The following is a 21,631-nucleotide window of genomic DNA, read 5'->3' as shown; positions in this document are numbered from 1 at the left end:
ACACAAAACAGATACCTTTCTACTGAATGTCATTGAACTGGACAGAGTTAATAATTAATGGGACTGATGGTCACATAGTCAATTATTAGTTAGACTCACGTCCACAGTTCAAACAGAGGCGTCTCTGAAATGATTCAGTAGAGCTAGTAAATCATACAGAGGTGAAGGAAAATGCACAATGTTTTGTGGGGTTTTGGGCCATTTAAGAGATCATCTGACATGAACCAGGTCAACTGTTAATGAATGCTGCACAATTTAAGTATGAACTCAAATGTGAGAGAAAATTACAAGAAAATGAACAAAAACGGTCCCCATCTGGCAGTAGGCTTTAACAAAGGGGTGAGGATTCAATTAAAAGGTAACATCTTCCAATTTCTTTGAATGTGCTCACTCAGCATGTTGCTAAAACAAAACCCACTCATGCCCTAACTTGGCCAGTGACCTAGAGTTCAGTTCAGCTCTTCATCCCGCTGTCTTTGAAAGAGCAAAGTAATCAACAAACTGATGCAGTACATCAGATACGCATGGCTAATGTAAGTGGTGAATGTCTTCTTATGTGCTGATAGGCTGAAAGCAGTCAACAAAGTTTTAAACAGATATGACTTGATGATAAGTGAACTTTCACAGTGGCTAGAAGTCCTATTTTTCCTACTCCAGACTAATATTTTCTGCTTGCTTCCAGTCTCTGTGCCTTTTTTAGGATAACCAGTTGCCACATATTTACTTTCTAAAACTATTTCTTTAAATATAACATCTAAAACACTGAGGAGGTTTGATTTAAAGCAGCCTCTTTGAATGAATCAGTCACAGTACCAGATTAACTGATGACACAGTTGCAGGGGGCTTTATAGAACCCTCTCTATGCTTTCATGTTTGTATAATGTGATCATTAATAATTCAATAGTGGTAATTTTGGAAACACAGGCAGCATAAATTCTGGGATGCTCCACAGCATGGGATCAAGAGTGGATAATAACCTTAACCCCTTAAAGCCTGAAATATAAAATAATTGCAGAAAATTCTTGTTTACTGAACCATCAGACAAATTTGTTTAAAAATTAAGTACATTTTAATTATCTTATATGACTTTTAATTTGTACCATATATTTGCTACCTCTGGTATTTAAAAAATGTATTGTGCAGTTTATTTTGAATTTTTCAAGGGAAAGAATTACGGGCTCAGTGAGGTGAACTTAGAGCTTTTGGGTGCCAAGCTCTGCTTGGTGAGTTAAACAGCCTTTAAATGATCAGATTTCCTAGATCCAACCTCGGAAGGGAAGCTGGGTCAGCATCTCTGACAGGACATATTTTATTGTGCTTCCCAAAGCTGCATCCTTACAAGCACCTTTACAGCTCAGATTCCAGAGTCAGACAGAAAAACCTAGACTTTTTAGAGCACTTCTCTGAGCCGATAGTTACTGTGTGTCTTTTTAAACACCAATCATTGATTAGGGATGCACTGACTGTCAAAAGGACCAATACCAGTACAAATATCAACGGTAATACAGATACTGGTACTGATACAGATATTGATGTCTTAAAGAGCATCTGGAAGCCTGCAGATAACAGTATTTGTATTAGTTTTTGTTGTTATCTAGTTCCCGGTTTGGTCCAGGAAAACAAATATAGCATATTATTTCATTTGTGTCAGGGTTTTTTTTTTCAGCTTTTGTTAACTTTTAGGCAGGACATCAGTATATGCCAATTTATTTGCAGAAATGCTGGTATCAACCAACCCCGACCACTGTATCAGTGCACCCCTAAAACAGATTACATAGCATACTGGAGGACATAAAGATGGCAGGGTTAAATATAAATCTTTGGCAGACTGGTTCACTATGAACTTATACAAAAATTTAAATTAACACCATAAATTGTTTCCTATGTTTTTCTGTATGTTATACTATACAACATGTTTTAACTGTATGTCTAAAACTGTATGATAGTGATGAAAAGTCAATGTTAAGATTAGAGTAAGCCCAGTGAGAATGGCTGCTGACGGAGTTGATCTTGGACACAGTACTGCATGCCTAACTCTTATTGTGACAAAAAAATAAATGTCCAGTTTTCCCCATTTTCAGCTACAATTTCAAGCTTGTCTGATGTAAGATTAGTTCAGTCTGATGCATAGTTCTTCAGGATCACATTTACGTTCAGCTTCAACATATGACTCTGATATGTTTGAACACTTTGGCATTTTTTCCTACTTAAAACAGTCTTCACATAAACACAGATATGCACAGAGTATCTTAATACTATCAATGAGCAGCAGCAGCCTCAGTCTGACCCCCTGCACCTCTCTGTCAGTCTCTCTCTAGGGGTATTTAGAGGACAGACTCTCCTGCTTTGTGTTGCACAACTTCTTGAGCCTTTTCATGATTCATCATCTTCTGGTCAGCGTCCTGCTCCCCTTTCACGGCCTGCTTTTTCTCTCTTCTCTTGTGCTTGGCTTCCACCCAGGGTATCAGACACAGCAAGGCCCCGCCAATGATCGGTGGGACTCCTGCTAGGTAGAAGGCCATGTCGTAATATCCCATTTTGTCCCTCAGATAGCCTGCAACCAGATAAAGGGGGGGGGGGGGGGGGGGGGGGGGGTAACGGTCAAATAAACACAGCTAAAGGTCAATGTTTACAATCACATCCAAATACAAAGAGAAACACAAGTGTCAGAACTCCTAAACATCGCAAGATTAACAGCTGGTGCTGACCAAGATGTCATTGACTTTTGTCACCTGTATGGCTTCTTTACATATGTAAACTCTCCTAATAAAGATGGCTTCCAGCTCTACCCCACACACACACACACACACACACACACACACACACACACACACACACACACACACACACACACACACACACACACACACACACACACACACACACACACACAGAAGCTGCTCTGCCAGCAGCCGTAAATCACTGCAGAGGGTGGTGAAGGCAGCAGAGCACATCACTGGCACGAGGCTTCCTGCCATTCAGGACATTTATCTCCAGCGATGCTTCCGTAAAGCACACAGCATCATCAAGGACCACAGCCACCCAGCACATCAGCTGTTCTCTTTGTTACCATCTGGCAGACGTTACAGGAGCCTGTCTGCTCGGACTACAAGACTCAAAAACAGTTTTTACCACCAAGCCATACGACACCTCAACCACAACACTTAAACACACACAACACAGCACTCAGAAGCTACCCTGCAGCTTCACAAGTACTCTATTTAATCTGCACTGGTCACTCCACTTTATTGTCATTGATATTTATATTTAAAAGTGCAATACTGTAATTTTCTGCTGCTCATTCCTGTGCAATATCCCATCTGCCCTCCCGTCATATTTCTTTTCAAGATTTTCTTATTTAGTCACTAGTGTACATATATTTATATTTATAGATACATATATATTCAGTCATCTTTTCTCTTTTACCATGTCTCTCTAATATTTTGCTCCTTACTATTTTTCTATTTTCTTTATTATTTTATTTTATTTTAATATATTTTCTCCTACTGTATCATGCTGCTGAGTGACTGCTGCTCGTCAAACACATTTCATTGCAATGTTGACCTTGTGCTAACTTGCATATGACAAATAAAACTGAAAACTGAAAACTGAAAACTGAAAACAACTGATTGTCTTCCAGGAAGCCCTCTGCACATGAAGCTCACATGAGTAAATGCACATGCTAGCAGTAAACCTTTGGTGAACCTTTGGCATTCAGCACTGAAGAAGTCTCGCATTTTTTAAAATCCACATGTAAACAGCGTCAGCTAGAAACATACACACACACTGATTAGTCACAATACTGAAACCACCTGCCTAGCAGTGTGCATGTCTCACACCTTTCAAAGCATAGCTATCGGGCATCCTACAGATGCTCAATCGTGCTCATGATTGAGCATCTGGGGAATCTGAAGATTAACTGAACACTATGAACTCTTAGCAATGTTCCCAATGGTGGAATGCATTATCCTCCTTAAGGGGTCAGTGATATTAAGAGATGCTCTTGGGAATGCAACTCCCACGTAACTGTTTCCAGCAGAAAATTGGCCCAGGAGTCCCATGTCCTCTGTTGGCTTGTCTGATAATGCATCCTGCTGCCACCTCTTCCCTGTGTAGATAAGTGCATACGCTGGTGTTGAGTCTGTGTTTCCACAAACCCCGCTAATTCTAGAGACTTATTCATCATGAAGAAAACAAGACAGTCGATCGATCGATTATTTGCGCAAGGGAGGCCTCGTCTGTGTCCACCACGAAAATGACCCCCAGATCTGACCTCCTCCTGCTAACTTTTATTGAGAGACAGTTCACACAAAACATGTCAGAACAAAGCCACGCCCCCTTGGTTCTAAGACCAATGTGTGAACTTCTGTAAGAGTGTGTGTGTGTGTGTGTGTGTGTGTGTGTGTGTGTGTGTGTGTGTGTGTGTGTGTGTGTGTGTGTTAGACCTCCTGCTGACCAAAGGGTCATAAACCCAGGAAGCTTACATCAAAAGAAACAGATCTTTCCGATAGGATGTATCTACAATAAAACCTCCCCCAGCACAGAGTGATTGGAGAGGTGGTCAGGATCAAAGGAAGGGCTTTGATCCTACTGCTTGAACTAAGACTGTACAAATTTAAGAAACACAATGGCAACATTCAACAATTAGACTTAACAGCTGGCTCACATGATTCATCAGACCAAGCCATCCTCTTGATCCATGATCCAGTTCAGAAACTCACATGCTCAGTGTAAGATCTTCAGCTTTAGTACAGGGCTCAGCATGAGCACTCTGACCAGTATTGCAGCTACAATCTCATGCACAGCAAGCTGTGATGCCCTGTGTTCAGACACCTTCGTATCACAGAAAGACAGCATTAAGGCTTTAACCAGATTGTGCTGTATTAGCTCTTTGTACAAGACAAGGTAAAATGCGGAAATGTGTCAGTGATCCTTGTGCACTCACCAGCTCACTGAATGTCCTTTTTGTAGGTACACATCACTACACAGTTGGAATTACCCCAAAGAGGCTTATATATAAAAGTCTGCATGTGCTAGATTTTTGAAGCTAGTTGAGGCCAAGGATCCAAAATGACTAAACTGCCATATTATTAGATCATCAGTTTAGTGTGGGCATGTGTCATATGTTCAGGGGTTACCTGAGCATGATCACAAATTTCAGTTAACTCCTGCTTTACCTGCAATAGGGGGCCCCACAGTCATGGGCACAGACATCAGGCCTAGCAGGAAGCCAATGGCCTGGGACACATCTTTGGCTCCAACCAACTCAAAGGCGATAGGTGCCATGATGCAGATGAAGCAGCCGTCAAACAGTCCCATCAGCAGACACACTGCGATAAGCCCGCCAAACACATTGCACAGGGGGATCATCATGGACATGAGACCGATGACGAAGAAGGACGCCACCTAAGTAGAGAGATTATTTTGTTAATTGTTATGGTTTAGTACACTCTATATATTCAGATTGGATGCAAAACCAAAAGAAACCCCTCATTTTACTTTAACGTTACACGAGAAGGCTCATGTAATGTTAAATCTTCACCCCCTATGGTAAGACCTTTAACTGGCTTAAAGGTCTCACTGTGCTATGATCCTCACATGATCCCTAAAATGCTATTTCAGAGAATTTTTAATGGTCAGAACTTCTGCATTCAGACAATGTAAATCTGCTTACACGACTGTTTAGGCCACACACTCACTTGCAGGAACACTTTGTTGACTCCGTTAATGTAATCCGCCACTATGCCGAAGATCAGTCGGCCAATGCCAGATGTTATACCAATGCACATGAGCAAAACTTCCTTATTGGTGTCTTTTCCAAAACGCTCCTCCACGTGTTTCATCTGTGGACAGTAAATGAAAGATGAACACAGCTGTTTCATTTCTTTAGTTTACTGCAGTTATATGATGCACAGTACAGCACAAATAATTACAATAAAAACTGTGAAACTGCAACCACTGACTAAAACCTCATTGGACAGTGCTCTTTGCTTAGTCATTGTGGATTTGTGTGTTAACTACATGAAGATATTTGCCTGAGATCTAACCTCACTGGACACTTAACTAGGTACACCTTTCTGGTACCGGGTTGTACCTCCTTTTGCCTTAGGATTACTTAAATTCTTCATGGCAAAGGTTTACCAAGGTGCTGCAAATATTCCTCAGAGATTTTGGTCCTTGTTGCCTCGACAGCATCGCACAGTTGCTGCAGATTTGTTGGCTGTACATCCATAATGCAAATCCCCTGTGCTACCTCATCCTAAAGGTGCTCTATTGGATTAGGAGGAGGTGGCTGAGGAAGCCATTTGAGTACAGTGAACTCATTGGCATGTTTGAGAAACCAGTTTGATGATAAAAGGTGACTCTGCCAACCTGTAGCATCAGTTTTCTGTTCTTGGTTGACAGGAGTGACACCTGGTGTGGTCTTTGTTTTTTATAAGTCTGTCAGCACTGCGCTGCACTCCTGTGGATGCATATAGTTGAATGAAGAGAGGGAAAATTCACTAAATTTTTCACTCAATGTATCTTTTACTTCACATTCTGCATGCGTTTTTCAGAAATCTGGGGTTGAATGGTTTTGCAGAACTGGGTTCAAAAAAATGTCCGGTTTTACAAATCCTTTTATTTATATGACAGCAGCCATATTTCAGGCAACAGGTCAGTTTGTTGTTATCATATCATCAGATCCTTTTATCTAGCTTGTCCATATTTCAGTGCTCATTTGTATTTCAGCTTCCAGCGAATGCCGTTTTCTAGTTTACACTGTCCAGATGTTGGCTTTCCACATTATCTCCTGTAGCCACGTCATTCCTACTGCTAAGCATTAATCTGTGAGGACCGAGAAGAGAAAGAGGGGCCTGCTGTGTTTCTACCTCCAGGCAATGTGCAGCAGACCTTTTCAAAGGACCTGCAGTCTGCTGATGTATAGATCCATCGCCATCACCCCCTACACTTTCTGGCAGACACACATACATCCCTAAGACCTCTGGGAGACTTACATTCTTTGCCAATGTACAACAACATGCTCTGTCTTTAGGAAGTCTTACATCCAAGAAGCAATGCTACACACATCTTTGTTTGTTTGTATAAGTGTCAGGAGATTAACTTATGATACACACACTCAGTTGAGGCTGACCAGAGGGAGGATAGTTTTAAAGTGAAGTTAGATGTATCTTGAACTTTGCCACCTAGAATTCTGCTTGGAAGGTTCACGTGACAAACGTGCTGCTCCCTCAATCACACGATCACATTATCAGACATAAACCAGTGGACAGTTGATAATTGTTGAAATTTATTGCTTCAGCCTAGCCTTCTGAAGGTGATTGATATTCCTCATGTGTCATACAGTAGTGAATACCTTATGGAGAATGTGGTTCAGTCAGGAAAAGCAGACCAAGGGAGTCATATAGCAAATATGTAAGATAATATGGAAGTGTATGAGTTACAACCTAGCATCACCTACTCACTGCCATGATGAGATCTATGATACCAGCGAACTATCAGTCAAACAAAGATCCTTTGTTCACAGCTATATGGCTGGTAAATGATCGTGGATCTTTTTTTAGATATTCCCTATCTGACTCATTCCCACATTATCAGGTTAGGTTACATTTTCAAAGCTTCCTGCTCCAACCGATATATAAATGTAAAGAAAAATAAAGTGGTTCATCTCATAAATTCTCACCCAGCATGCATAGCTGATGACATTATATTAAGCATAACAATCACTGAAGTTCTCAATAACCTGAGCTGCTACTTATGACTAGTTCAGATGTCTAACAAAGAAATCTATAGTTGGTGGATTTAGCAAGGTAACAAACTAGAGCACCTTAACACAAAATACATTTCAATTATAGGGAGAGTTTTCCCCTTTAGAGCCCCAGTGCACCAACCCAACCTTCCCAAGTGCTGTCGTTCTCCTACTCTCTCGCAGATGTGTAATGATCATCAAACATCCAGCCCACACACTGCAGCCCGGCAGGTGCTCCTCATTAAAAAAATGAAACAAGCTTATTTTAAAAGTAGACACAGCTATCTGAAGAAAAGTACGGCTCTGAATGGTCCTTTATGGTGTTCCATGATTCAATTATGTTGATTCAGGAAAGGGAGGACATGGATTATCTGTCTTGATGATAAGATCAAACTTTCTAACATATTGGCCTTCAGCAAGTTGCATAATTTTCACAAATTCCTTTCCCACTTTGCACTTGGCAAAGCAATAGCATACCTTTTATCAAGCCATTTACAGAGCAAACACAAAGGCAACTTCTTTTTTCTCTAATCAGCAATAAGTTGAGAACTGGACTTTACTCTTTAAGTAAAGAGGTAAGCAAGATGAAAAACATACGTGGTACTAGGGCAAGGCTATTTCAAAAGGCCGCGCTCAGCACTTTGCTCAAGGAAATAGACACTATAAAAAAATAAAAAGTATACAGCTGTTTGGAGGATCTGACAGGACTCCGTTCCAACAAGCCGAACAATATGCTGCTGGACACATGTTTTTCTGCTTTTCCATCCCACAGGGCTGGGGCTTTAGGTGCAGGTAGTGGGGAAGAATGGCTGCCGAGGCTGTTAGTCCAGTGCTGGTGCTGAGGCTTCAGCCAGATCCAAGTGTTATCCCAGTCTGTGTAGCAGACATGAGAAGTGTTGGGAAAACACAGGCATTGATCCACAGGACACTCTGATCTCCCTCCAATAACAAAGTCACCGTCTCCAAATAAACAGGCATCTCCTGAGTCTTTCCAGTACATACAGGCTCCCCTTCTGCAGCCCTCCCAAGACGTTGTCTCTAAGCTCAAAGTTTCCTATCTTAAAGCAGAAATAAACACTGATTTAGGGAAAGCGACACATGTTTACGGAACTGCAGATTAAATCCTCCTTCCATATTATGCCACATTCACCAGGACCACACAGCTAAATAATGAACACATGAGGAACTAGGAAGTTGTTGTGGTGAAAAAAGAGCCAGGCAACCCACACTACAAAATCAGCTGACATCTACCTGCCGAGACTGATTTTCTTTAATCATGTTTTGTTTTGTTTTTAATATGTCTGTCTTTGAGAGTCAGGGCTCTTTGCCAATGCTGTAGAGTCACACTATATTGTATTTATGTTGTTGAAAGCACTGAATAGTTATATTTCAAAATGGCTCTAGAAAAGTATCATTGTATTAAGAAAGGTGAACTAAATATCTAGTAAAATATAATATGTAAAAGTAGCCCAAAATTGACCATAAGTGGACCATGTCACAATTACACACAGAGACCTTTATTACAATAAATTCCAATTTATATTTCAGGATTGTGCACAAATACATTAGCAAACTGTGTTTGTTGAGCTATTCTTTAAATGCGCCATCTTAAGTAATTTGGCCTTGTGTTCATTTTAATTGCATACATCAATGTAATTGCATTGCGCTGATGGACCCATGGCTCTGCAGGCAGTGCAGGTAAATATTTTTTTAAAAACATTATAATGCAGGGAGACCTCACCACCGTTTAGGCGTCCACCAAAGCTCAGCCCTGCTGTTCATCCTCTGCATGAACACAGCATTACAATAACCAATACCTTGGACCCTCCTTTACGCAGACGATGTGGCACTCGCAGACCCAGACCGCCTGCCTCTACAAGAGCAGTCGCAGGAATGGAAGGATCAGCTGAAAGAAAGTGGAATGCACCTGAACACCAAGAAAACCGAATACCTAGAATGTGGCCCTCAGATCCTGGGATTGATCCAGATCGACGGCCAGGAGTTAAAGAAGACGGCCCAATTCAAATATCTCAGGTCCCTGGTCTCGGCGGACGGCGAGACTCTCCCGGATGTGTGCTCACGAGTCAACACAGCATGGCTTAAATGGCGTAAATCCACCGGCATCCTGTGCGATAAGAGGATGCCTGAACACCTTAAAGCCAAGATCTACAAGACAGTCTTATGGCCGGTGGCCCTATATGGAGCGGAGTGCTGGCCAGCCACCAAGAAACACGAGCAGATCCTCCATGGAGATGAAGATGCTCAGGTGGATGTCTGGGCTTAACCCGCCCGGATTGTGTGACAAATGAAGATGTTTGAAAATGACTCAGAGTTGCCCCAATCGAAAAGATGATGAGGGAAGCACGCCAACGGTGGTATGGACACGTCATGCACAGCAAGGATAATTCGGTGTCAAGAAAAGCCTGCAATAGTAAAACTGTAATCTTTGTGCCACTTTTGTGCATTTGTATCGTGCCAAATATGCCGTGCGCAAAGCACCAACATTTCTACTGGAATCCCCATCATTTCAAATCATTAAGGGTCTCACGAGGCAAGGTGTGAACTCTTTGTGCGACACTGCTCCACCCTGCCATCATGTGAATTATTACAGCCACATATTACACACACACATATTAGAATGACTGATAGTCTAATGATGACTCTTCTCTCAAACCATGTTTCCAAACTGTGAACATTAGAATTCTCAAAGGAGTGCCCTCTCTCTGTTTGGGTGCAGATGTTCAGCTGAGTCTTGTCTTGAAGAGCTGGCTCTCCTATCCTGTCCCATGCATCTTCAGCATGCACTTAGCTGTCTAGCTTGCGTTTAGATGTTTTGTCCTTGGGATTATAGTGATATTGAAGTGCACACTTGGAGAAAATTCGTCTGATATAACACTGGTGCACGTGATGGAACTCTGGAAACGTTCTCAAATGATGTGTTTTTCTGTCTCCTTTTGCATCCTCCCTTAAATAAAATTTTTAATTTATCACAGTTGCCAAAAAGCAAAATATTAAAAGACAGTAACACTCTGTGCCACCGCTGAATGTCTGGAAGATCCTGCCATGGTTTCAACTTCCCTTCCTCTCCCCTTTCACAGTTCTGTTATTCACATAGCTGTTATGAGTTTTGATGACTGTGCTGTTGAAGCTAGCTAACCTCTCACCCTTATTCCTTGTTAACCATGCCAATAATGAGATCCAGAACCAAGGAGTAGGATAGTTGCAAAATCACACTGTGGAATCTTGGAATTGGCATGCTCCCATATGTCAAATGGATCATTACCAACCCCTTGTTTGGAGGGGAGTGAACGGCACATACACAAACAGTAAGTATGAATGCCAGCATAAATATTATTAGCACAGCAGATGAAAGAAGTGATAAGTACTTACCAGATGAACATAAGGCACAAAGTAGCCATAGAGGGCAGCGGGAATGCCGAAGGCCCAGATGCGATATCCCCACGACTTCCAGATATTGACGTTGAAAATCTGTTTTAGGTGTGAGCTGCCTGTTTGGGAGTCTTTCGGTTTGACCGGCAGCAGGGGCTTGTAAGTGAAGCCAGCCAGCATCAGCACAAGCATGAGGATGCAGAGGACACGCAGGGTGGAGTATAGGCCTATGTTTTTCAGTAAGGCTGACAGCACAAAGGGCATAGCGATCGTGAAGACGCTGCTGCCGGCTGTTACAATACCATTTACGAGGCCAAGGCGCTTCTTAAAGTAATGGCCAAGGATGACCAGGCTTGGCTGGTAGGCGAAAGAGCAGCCGCAGGAGAACACAATGCCGTATGTGAAGTACATGAGGTCCAGGGACCTAGGAGCAAATAAATAACATCAGTGTACAGTCGATTCATTCAGAGTTGCCAATTCATCTGCAAGATATTTCCCAGAAAAGAATCAGTTCTTAGCAGCAGCAACTATAAAATAAGATGTCAAATGTCTTTAAAGGTCCAAAAAAACGTTGTTTAAATTACGATACAGATTTTTGTTTCAAGAAGCTTTATCACGTATTAGGTTAAATCAAATGCAACGCAGTAACACAATTCTCATTCACATAAATCAAATACAGAGTAAGTCTCCTAACTCGTTCTCACATTAAGTTAATTTGCTATAACTTCAGTGACAACAAATAATTAGTTTAAATATTTTTAACACATTATGACACATTCTAACCGATGGTGCATATTGGTTTACATTGTCAGTGACTCATAACTATAAAAGTTATCAATTGTTTAAACTAAGTTATTTTACTATTTCATGAAAACTGACAGACAGCATGTTGCTGCCACCAAATTCAAAATGACCACATGCCTTTTCCTTAAAATAGTACATGTTCTTAGTTCCACTGTTAATAAAATATTTTATAGGTTTATGAGCTTTGCCAATCACTGCATTCTCTTTTTACTTACATTTTATACAGGGGCCTAGCGTTTTTGGAAATGGTTTTGCACACAGTGAGTTTCAAAGTTCTGTTTGGCTTAAATAAATATCTAAGTGCCAATAGCAGTCACATAGTAAGTCTGCACCCTGAGAACTTAGCTTCCTGACCACAGTTTCTGTCATTTGACCACCTGTAATTCAGCAGTTTTATTGCTTACTCTAGTGATAAAGTGTGTGCGTTGCACTTGTTGCGTTGCTTGAACCACATATGACTGTGTGAGTGTTTCCTCACTTGTAGGCCACAATGAGATTCTAGGTCATTTTTACCATGAAGTCATCATTTTATATAAAATGTTTTGTTTTGGGAGATCAAACTGACTCATCGAATTGATCAAATAAAATCAGGCAGACCACACAGTTACACTGATTTTTATTTTTATTTTTACCATTCAATTAACCAACAGGACTACAGTACAGTCCCCTTGCTCTCATTTTGAAAGTTTCGCCAAGTGAACAGAGTCACTGAGTTTGACCTCTTCACTATGTTTGTGATATTGGTATTTGATATTTAGGGTAAATGTGTTGTGCTGCAAGATACAGTGCATCCAAGACATTTGCGTTTGACTTTAGATGAGTGAATGTCCTGTATTTCATTTGTTACTTAGTACTAGTTAGCATGTGTCTATGCATTTTGCCCTCACAACATGCAGCCCAAAATGTTAACTTAGAAGTTTCTAAAAAGCATGATATATTATAGTTGTGGAAACCATATAAGAAATCATGGATGCCTTGTTACTGCCCCAAATACAATCTTTTTCAGTGGAAAACACTGTATGCATATTTTGTCATGTGACAAAAAAGTGAAGCGAGACAGGCCTGATATCCTATAATACTAAGGTTTTGCCTGTACGTGCAAAGTTAAATAACAGTTAAAAGGTGCTACAAAAGAATTATACATAAAGCAAAAGCATGCTATCTTAAGAAATTTAAAAAAAATTCTTATGCAGTTGTGAGTTGGAAAACTTCCTTACGTGACATAGGAGCTACCCAGTAGGCCGACCAGACCCACAGCAGCACCACCCACTGCAACAATTCTGCAGCCGAGCATGTCGGTGAATATGCTGACGATGGGAGAGCAGAAGAAGATCATGCCCATGGAGAGGGAGCCCACCCATGCTGCAGGAGACACACAGTGGGAAGACAGAATGAATGTCATGATTCTATTATATTTCAATTCAATTCAGTTGAATTCAATTCAATTCAATATTATTTATATAGCGGCAAATTACAACAACAGTTGCCTCAAGGTGCTTTATATTGTAAGGTAGACCCCACAATAGTAGATACAGGGAAGGAAAAAAACACCTTGCACAACTGTCTCCAGGAAAATACTTTACACTACAGACACTAACCGCTAAACAAAGGGTCATGTTGCAATAACAGAACACTATTGTTTCTGTATCGATGCACACATTTACTCAAGGATACACACAGACTGTACAGCTTACTAGGCAACCAGTCATCACATGCCTTACCAACGTCATGAGTTCCCTTTTTTACATCTTGGCCATTTTACTCCTGCTGTACTTTGTATTTGAATCTACTGAACTCGGGCTTTACAAATGCTTCTTACGTACATAGTCTATACATTTACACATTCCTCGTATGATTTCCTTCGTAGATGGAAAAGAAGCAAATAAACCATTTGGTGACAGAACACACAAGATACAAAATACATTATTATTAATTTTCAAATACTGAGGTCGTTAGTAAGTCATACCTGTGAGCCAAAGGTTCAAGTTTACTCTAACTGGCATCAGTGAGGGGGGACAATCATAACATGGTCATCTCAGATTAACAGCTCCGGCTGTGCAAGACCTACTCACCTGCTGTTCAAACTGTTTCTTTGCAAAAGCCAGCCAATGAGAAGAAAGTTCATTTTAATGCAGGGGGAAAGCCAAAAAAATTTGTTTTAGACAATGAATGGACTATACCAAGGCCCCTTAAAAGGTAAATAAGAATTGCTGTGAACAAAGCTATTCTGTTAGTGTGTTTGTCATGACTATAGGGAAAAAGGCGAGAGTGACATGTTTTTGTACAAAAGACTGCTGGGAACTGGGAACTTTCTCTTTAAGACATCACACATCCAATACCAGATAACAATAGAGACCAGAAATGCCTTCAGGTGAACAACAGGTCAGCACATGTGACACAAGCCATATAAAAAGTTGTTGACTCTGAAGCTAAGTCAGGTGAAACTTGTGGGAAAAGACCAACTGGAGCTGGAATGCTTTTGTTGTCTGTTTTTTTACACGACTAACAGGAAACCCTTGTGTCAAGTTTCAGGGTTGTTGCTGGGATTTTATTCTCCTCACCTCACCCCATGCTGGCAGAGTATTAAGCAATCTCAGGTTTCCAAATGAAACAGATGCTATGAAGTTCCAAAGAAAAACACCAGTGTGGTTGTGATTTTAGGATTAATCTGGACAACACTGTCACCAGCTTCTCCCTTTTTAAAGTCACACTTGAGGAGACGTGTTTATTTCAGTGTGCCAAGAGTTTACAGTCAGCCAGCAACTGAGAGGCTTTATTGCTCATTGTTTAAATCAAACTGTCCACAGTTGTTTATTACCTAGTGGTCCCTGCGAAATGTGGAAACAGTTATTTTCATTTTATTTCTTATCACAGTCACTTTTTTACACAACAGTAATTCACCATGATAGTTTAGATATTTGTCATGTAAGGATTAATGTTGTAAACACTAAACGCACTTATGTTGTTAGGTTCTATATCAGTTTTACAGCCATTCCGTCATAAACCAAAGTACAAATTAAAACTCTGATAACAAGGATGGACCGAAAGTCAGAGGAACACATAGTCTTTATCATTCGGGGGAACTCCCAAAGCTTCTTTAGAGTTATTCCAGACAACACAGTAAGTCAGAAAATGTTCACTCTAATAAATGCCAGTGAACGAGAAGAAGCAAGAATCCTTCAAAAGCAACAGGAAATTGCTGTTGTGCTCTTCTGGCTGTCTTGATTTAAAAGCATTTATGCTTCAGACAAGAGAAATTCTAGATTAAAAACGATGTAAAATCAGGATTCTCTGTGTCCCAGTGACATCCACCTCTAGCTACGTGCACTGCTTTAAATACTAGCAGACGAGTTTCCCTAAGTCATCCGTCTGCTTCGCTGGAACCCCCCCCCAACTCTGAACCCAGTCACCCCACAACAACTGAACCTTGAGACCTAGGAAACTGCATAATACACCTGTTATCCACAGAAAACTGCATATTTTAAAACTCAGAAAGCCTGTGTATCATTTGAGGTAACTACTTTGGGCATTCTTGCCTGATTTTCCCTAACGACCCCAAGAACTTCAGTAATGACACCATGCATCACGTATTGTTTTGAAAGAGGGTTTTGAAAGACAATTCAGTTGGACCTGTCAATAATAACATTGAACAATAACTGAAATGTCAGTGTTTTTTTGTTATGCTCAATTATGCATTTGTGCAGTTTTAACTCTAATTTCTAATATTTCAAGCTAACTATTAACTGACTAGCTTAACGGCTCAATAAATGTAATAATTTCGAATATTTTGGCCGTTTAGTCATTACTTTAAAATTATTTTTAAAAAGTTTCTTAACTTTGTTTCAAGTACTGACAAATAATTACCACTGTTTACCCATTAATTATAATTAAACATCCCCTGTGCTATGTGCTGACAAGTTTAGCTATAGCATGTACGTTTATAAGTTCATGTCATTTTTCTTTATTTTCCTGCCTTAAAACAAATATATTTATCTATCTCTTTAATCCTAATTTCTATGAAACATCAAGTGAGATCACTGCACTGAATGCCACAAACGGAGCACTGAAGACTTTACTTAAATGTATGAATAAATTCAAAGGGTTTGCATTTAAAAAAGCTATCTGAAGAGTTATCTTATAACCAAAATTAACAAAAGCATCTAATGGATGAGGCATTTTGCAGTATTGAGGTAGCACAAGACTTGCTCAGGTAATTAAACAAACAGAACATCTCTATGGCACGTTCTAGGAATCTGTTGACCAAAGATGCTCAGATGTTACCAATGTCTAGTTGAAGCATGGAGAATGAAGACAGGCTTCATTTAACACTATAGACCACTTACAACTTACCCCGAAGTCCCAGGCTGTTCCACTATAATGAACACAAAGTGAGGAGGAAAAAGGTTTTAGCGACTAAAATGCTCTCACGGCCAACAAACCAAAAACAAGACCAGATGTCCCCCTGTATATATATATGTCCCCCCATATATATATATATATATATATATATATATATATTAAAAAAAACACCCAGCACGCCCCAACATTGTGATCAGGCCATCATCATTATTTCACTTCACTTTCCAAGAGCATGAAAGTACACCCAAACCCAGGTTTAACTTTAGAGATCACACTATGTAAAAGTTTTGGAGACAAAATAATAGTAGCTGTTTTTTCAGATTCAGTTGGCAGTTCAGTGAACGGTGGAAAATATTAAAAAGGTAACCACCGGGAATCAAGATTTTATGATAACCTGATACAGTGACCATGTTAGTTAGAGCTATTACTGGACAGTGTTTCCATTCATCCATTTTCTTCCACTTGTCCAGGGCAACACCAAGGCGTTCACAAACCAGACAAGAGATTTCTCTAGCGTGTTTTGGTTCTACCCCAGGGCCTCCTCCCGTTGGAACATGCCTGGAACACCTCACCCAGGAGGCGTCAAGGAGCCATCCTTGTCAGATGCCTGAACCACCTCACCTAGTTCCTTTTCATGTGGAGGAGCAGCGGCTGTGGAGGAGAGAGCCCCTCCTGAATCCAATTTAAGACTCTGTAGGTGGTGCTCTGTTTTTTCTTCAAATGCAATAACCATCGGCAGTTATGCTAAATAAACCACTGTTAGAAATATTTAACATTTCACTTCTTCACCATGTGCAACTATTAATTACTGTACTTAATTACAAAGTAGAATACTAGAATAGCTCAGTTCTTCTGAGAGACAACATACAGACCACAAGTTGTTCTGTTTAAATTCCAAAGGACTAAATGATATGCAAAAACAATTCAGTTGGACCTGTTGATAATTGTGTGGTCTAACATCCACACAGCCACTTCAATCTGATAAGCTATTAGCTGGCTAGAAACACCTAGCCTTTCGTGTACTGTAGTTACATCCAGGCTCCTTAATCTCCCAGACAGAAGAAACTAAGCAGAACAGTGGCCTTAAATCCTGCAGCTGTCTATACCCAGCAGCCTCACAGCCAGCTCACTATCAGACATTTGGACTCGCTGACCAGGGCTCAGGAAGTGGACCCTGCTGCACTGAACGCACAGTTGCCTCCCACAAGGCAGAGCACATTCTTCTCTGACGACAGCATTGAGAGCCGGGGGAAGAAAAAGGAAAAGGGAAGTTAAGAAATGCCAACCAAGTGCAGTGAATATGTTTTAGTGACCCACATACTTCCCAGCTAACTGCACTCGATTCACATCCTCCCAGCTTTGCTTCCTAATGCTAATCTCAAATAATTATATCTAAAAGGAAAAAAAAAGAAAAGTCTGTGTAGGTTCTCAGTCATCCAGGTCATAGTAATCAAAGGAGCTTTCTTGAAACTTTTTTAGGCCCCTTGAAGGTTTTCTTTTCAAGCTCCTTAAAAAGAAAAGGAAAAACAACAACATGCAAATAAAGCATGTTGTTTGCATCTCTTGAAACAGAGAGACAGACAGCCATACACACTAACAGTTATTCGGAACTAACAGTTAACCTAACCCCACTAACTGCATGTCTTGGGCTGTGGGAGAAAGCTGGAGTACCTGGACAGAACCCATGCATATACAGAGAGACTATCCAAACTCCACAATGAAAGGCCCCGATGGTGGATTCGAACCCAGGACCTTCTTGAGGCAACATACTGCCCATTTAAATAGTTTTCAATATTTTAAATGATTTTGAATACTTTTGGATCTCTATGACATCGTCAAGAGGGGATATCCTCAAGATGGTTCATGGGCATCCAATCAGAAGGCTGGCCTCAAAAGAAGAAACCTATAAAAACCTTTTTGAGACGGTGGATGAACTTGGGATTGTAGAGCATGCAAGAGTTCTCAAATTAAAATTTAGTGTACCAAAGACGTGCTGAAGTTAGTGTTGGTGTTTATTCTGTTTCCATGACACAATTTCTCACTTCTCTGATTATTTGGTCTGGAGTAGGCATTTTATTTGAATTAAAAGGAAGCAACAGAAATCTTTTTTAAGAGGAACTGTAATCGACATGTATAAATTCTGTGGAGTTACCCTAAGAGACTAATTATGACACTTTTTTTCTTTTACAGTGGGGCAAAAAAGTATTTAGTCAGCCACCGATTGTGCAAGTTCCCCCACTTAAAATGATGACAGAGGTCAGTAATTTGCACCAGAGGTACACTTCAACTGTGAGAGACAGAATGTGAAAAAAAATCCATGAATTCACATGGTAGGATTTGTAAAGAATTTATTCGTAAATCACGGTGGAAAATAAGTATTTGGTCACCTCAAACAAGGAAAATCTCTGGCTCTCACAGACCTGTAACGTCTTCTGTAAGAAGCTTTTCTGTCCCCCACTCGTTACCTGTATGAATGGCACCTGTTTGAACTCATCATCTGTATAAAAGACACCTGTCCACAGCCTCAAACAGTCAGACTCCAAACTCCGCCATGGCCAAGACCAAAGAGCTTTCGAAGGACACCAGGAAAAGTATTGTAGACCTGCACCAGACTGGGAAGAGTGAATCTACAATAGGCAAGCAGCTTGGTGTGAAAAAATCAACTGTGGGAGCAATCATCAGAAAATGGAAGACATACAAGACCACTGATAATCTCCCTCGATCTGGGGCTCCACGCAAGATCTCATCCCGTGGGGTCAAAATGATCATGAGAACGGTGAGCAAAGATCCCAGAACCACACGGGGGGACCTGGTGAATGACCTGCAGAGAGCTGGGACCAAAGTAACAAAGGTCACCATCAGTAACACACTACAACGGCAGGGAATCAAATCCCGCAGTGCCAGACGTGTTCCACTGCTGAAGCCAGTGCATGTCCAGGCCCGTCTGAAGTTTGCCAGAGAGCACATGGATGCTACAGCAGAGGATTGGGAGAATGTCATGTGGTCAGATGAAACCAAAGTAGAACTTTTTGGTATAAACTCAACTCGTCGTGTTTGGAGGAAGAAGAATACTGAGTTGCATCCCAAGAACACCATACCTACTGTGAAGCATGGGGGTGGAAACATCATGCTATGGGGCTGTTTTTCTGCCAAGGGGACAGGACGACTGATCCGTGTTAAGGACAGAATGAATGGGGCCATGTATCGTGAGATTTTGAGCCAAAACCTCCTTCCATCAGTGAGAACTTTGAAGATGAAACGAGGCTGGGTCTTCCAACATGACAATGATCCAAAACACACCGCCCGGGCAACAAAGGAGTGGCTCCGTAAGAAGTATTTGAAAGTCCTGGAGTGGCCTAGCCAGTCTCCAGACCTCAACCCCATAGAAAATCTGTGGCGGGAGTTGAAAGTCCGTGTTGCTCAGCGACAGCCCCAAAACATCACTGCTCTCGAGAAGATCTGCATGGAGGAATGGGCCAAAATACCAGCTACTGTGTGTGCAAACCTGGTAAAGACCTATAGTAAACGTTTGACCTCTGTTATTGCCAACAAATGTTATGTTACAAAGTATTGAGTTGTATTTTTGTTATTGACCAAATACTTATTTTCCACCCTAATTTACGTATAAATTCTTTACAAATCCTACCATGTGGATTCATGGATTTTTTTTCACATTCTGTCTCTCACAGTTGAAGTGTATCTCTGGTGCAAATTACTGACCTCTGTCATCATTTTAGGTGGGGGAACTTGCACAATCGGTGGCTGACTAACTACTTTTTTGCCCCACTGTATTACAATGGAGGATACACTGGATAGTATCCTCCATTGGTTTGGTTGGTTGGTTTTAATCACTGCTACATCTGTTAAATAAAGTCTAGACACAACAACAGGTTCACATACCTAGATTGCATCAGAATCAGAGGAGCTTGGCCCACAAATGTATAACAGCTGCTTAAGACTGTGTTATCTTTTTAAATTAATTTAAAAAATTGTAAAATGTATAAATTAAGTTTCAGCAAAAAAGAATAGAAATTAGAGGACAGGATAGCTGGAAAAGAGATGAGGGAGACTCCTTACAACTCCTGCTGAATTAAAGGGGTCTTACTGTGTAATACTGTTACAGTATGACTTTTCAACTGGTGCCGATCAGTCACAAAGACCCCAGTCATAACCCTAATCAGGGCCTCTTAGTGCCGCAGTCAAACATCTGGGTCTGCAACAAGGATATAGCAATTCCAGTTTACAGCAGCTGGAAGCCATTTGTATTGGGCAGTTCCACTGGAAACTGTGGAGAAGGGGGAAGTGTTTTTTGTGTGTTTGCAACCCACTCAAATCATTTGTGTGTTTTCTGGCCTCTCACACTGCAGGAAGTGAAAAGGTCTGTCTGCTGACACAGGAAAAACTTGGGGAGCAGCTGCAGAGCGATTTATGGCTGTGCATAAAAAAGCACATCATATGCATGCTTGGAATGACTTCCCTCTGCAGCAGATACTAGAAGTCCATATGAAAAATGTTAAATGGGAGTTGTGTTTCATGTTAGAGGGAAGCAAAAAGGGGTGGTGTGTCAGAACAAGCTGGTGATTGGGGGAGCTTTTTGTCCACCCCCTTTTTTAAGCTCACTGTATAGTGTTGCAAACAACAGCTTGAATACATACACTCCTCCCCAAGTCCCCTTATCTCCAGCTTCTTGTTTCACAGAAAGGCCAACACTTAACCTAGAACTGCCATTATCTGTACCTTCAAAATGTATCCATCGGAAGGTGTTTTTGACTAACATGTTATGTATCTTGTGGTAAATCAGAGGATTTGTTGTACTTAAATATGTGTTTGTTGAGAATTTGAATAAAATACTTATTGTTCCATGCACTCCATGCAGTTGCTCCATCAGTACTTTTTTTGTAAAGGGCTACGGCTAAATTACCCCACAAGGTTTCTTTTCATTGGCCTTGAGCAAGACAATGACAGATACAGCTATCATCTGTGTCAAGCTATTGTGATTTTATGTTTGTTTACTAAAAAGTTCCCTCCAAAACCATGCTAGCTAAGCTAGCTATGTGTTACTAACAAAAAAAGTAAACTGAAAACAGCAGAGAAACCTACTTTGCCTTTAAAAATATGAGATTTTTTGTAGTAACTAACAATAGTGTTAGTATTAAGAAAGAAACAAAAAGTAACCACAAAACTATAGATACTTTATTTTAAGTCAGTCCCAAGTTTAAACATTTGTTGATGCCATATAAACTTGATCTAAAATAAATATTTATTTCAATAATTATTTATTTTATTGTAAAATAATAAAAATTACATGTATGTACATAATAAAAACCC

General features: G+C 40.6%; 1 protein-coding gene across 1 annotated transcript in view; it reads right to left on the bottom strand.

The window, feature by feature from the left end:
• Positions 1 to 1,122: 1,122 nt before the first annotated feature.
• slc16a10 (solute carrier family 16 member 10) overlaps positions 1,123 to 21,631 on the bottom strand; it is a 28,599-nt gene continuing 8,090 nt past the window's right edge. Inside the window, exons 2-6 of the mRNA XM_026194442.1 lie at positions 13,162 to 13,306; positions 11,141 to 11,564; positions 5,700 to 5,843; positions 5,178 to 5,406; positions 1,123 to 2,554 (exon numbers count right to left, since the gene is read on the bottom strand). Coding sequence (XP_026050227.1) covers positions 2,325 to 2,554; positions 5,178 to 5,406; positions 5,700 to 5,843; positions 11,141 to 11,564; positions 13,162 to 13,306 — 1,172 coding nt within the window. The 3' untranslated portion in view covers positions 1,123 to 2,324. The remainder of the gene's footprint in view (positions 2,555 to 5,177; positions 5,407 to 5,699; positions 5,844 to 11,140; positions 11,565 to 13,161; positions 13,307 to 21,631) is intronic.

This window comes from Astatotilapia calliptera, chromosome 15 (assembly GCF_900246225.1).
Source record: "Astatotilapia calliptera chromosome 15, fAstCal1.2, whole genome shotgun sequence".
Taxonomy (NCBI): domain Eukaryota; kingdom Metazoa; phylum Chordata; class Actinopteri; order Cichliformes; family Cichlidae; genus Astatotilapia; species Astatotilapia calliptera.
This window is presented reverse-complemented; position numbering and strand designations above follow the sequence as displayed.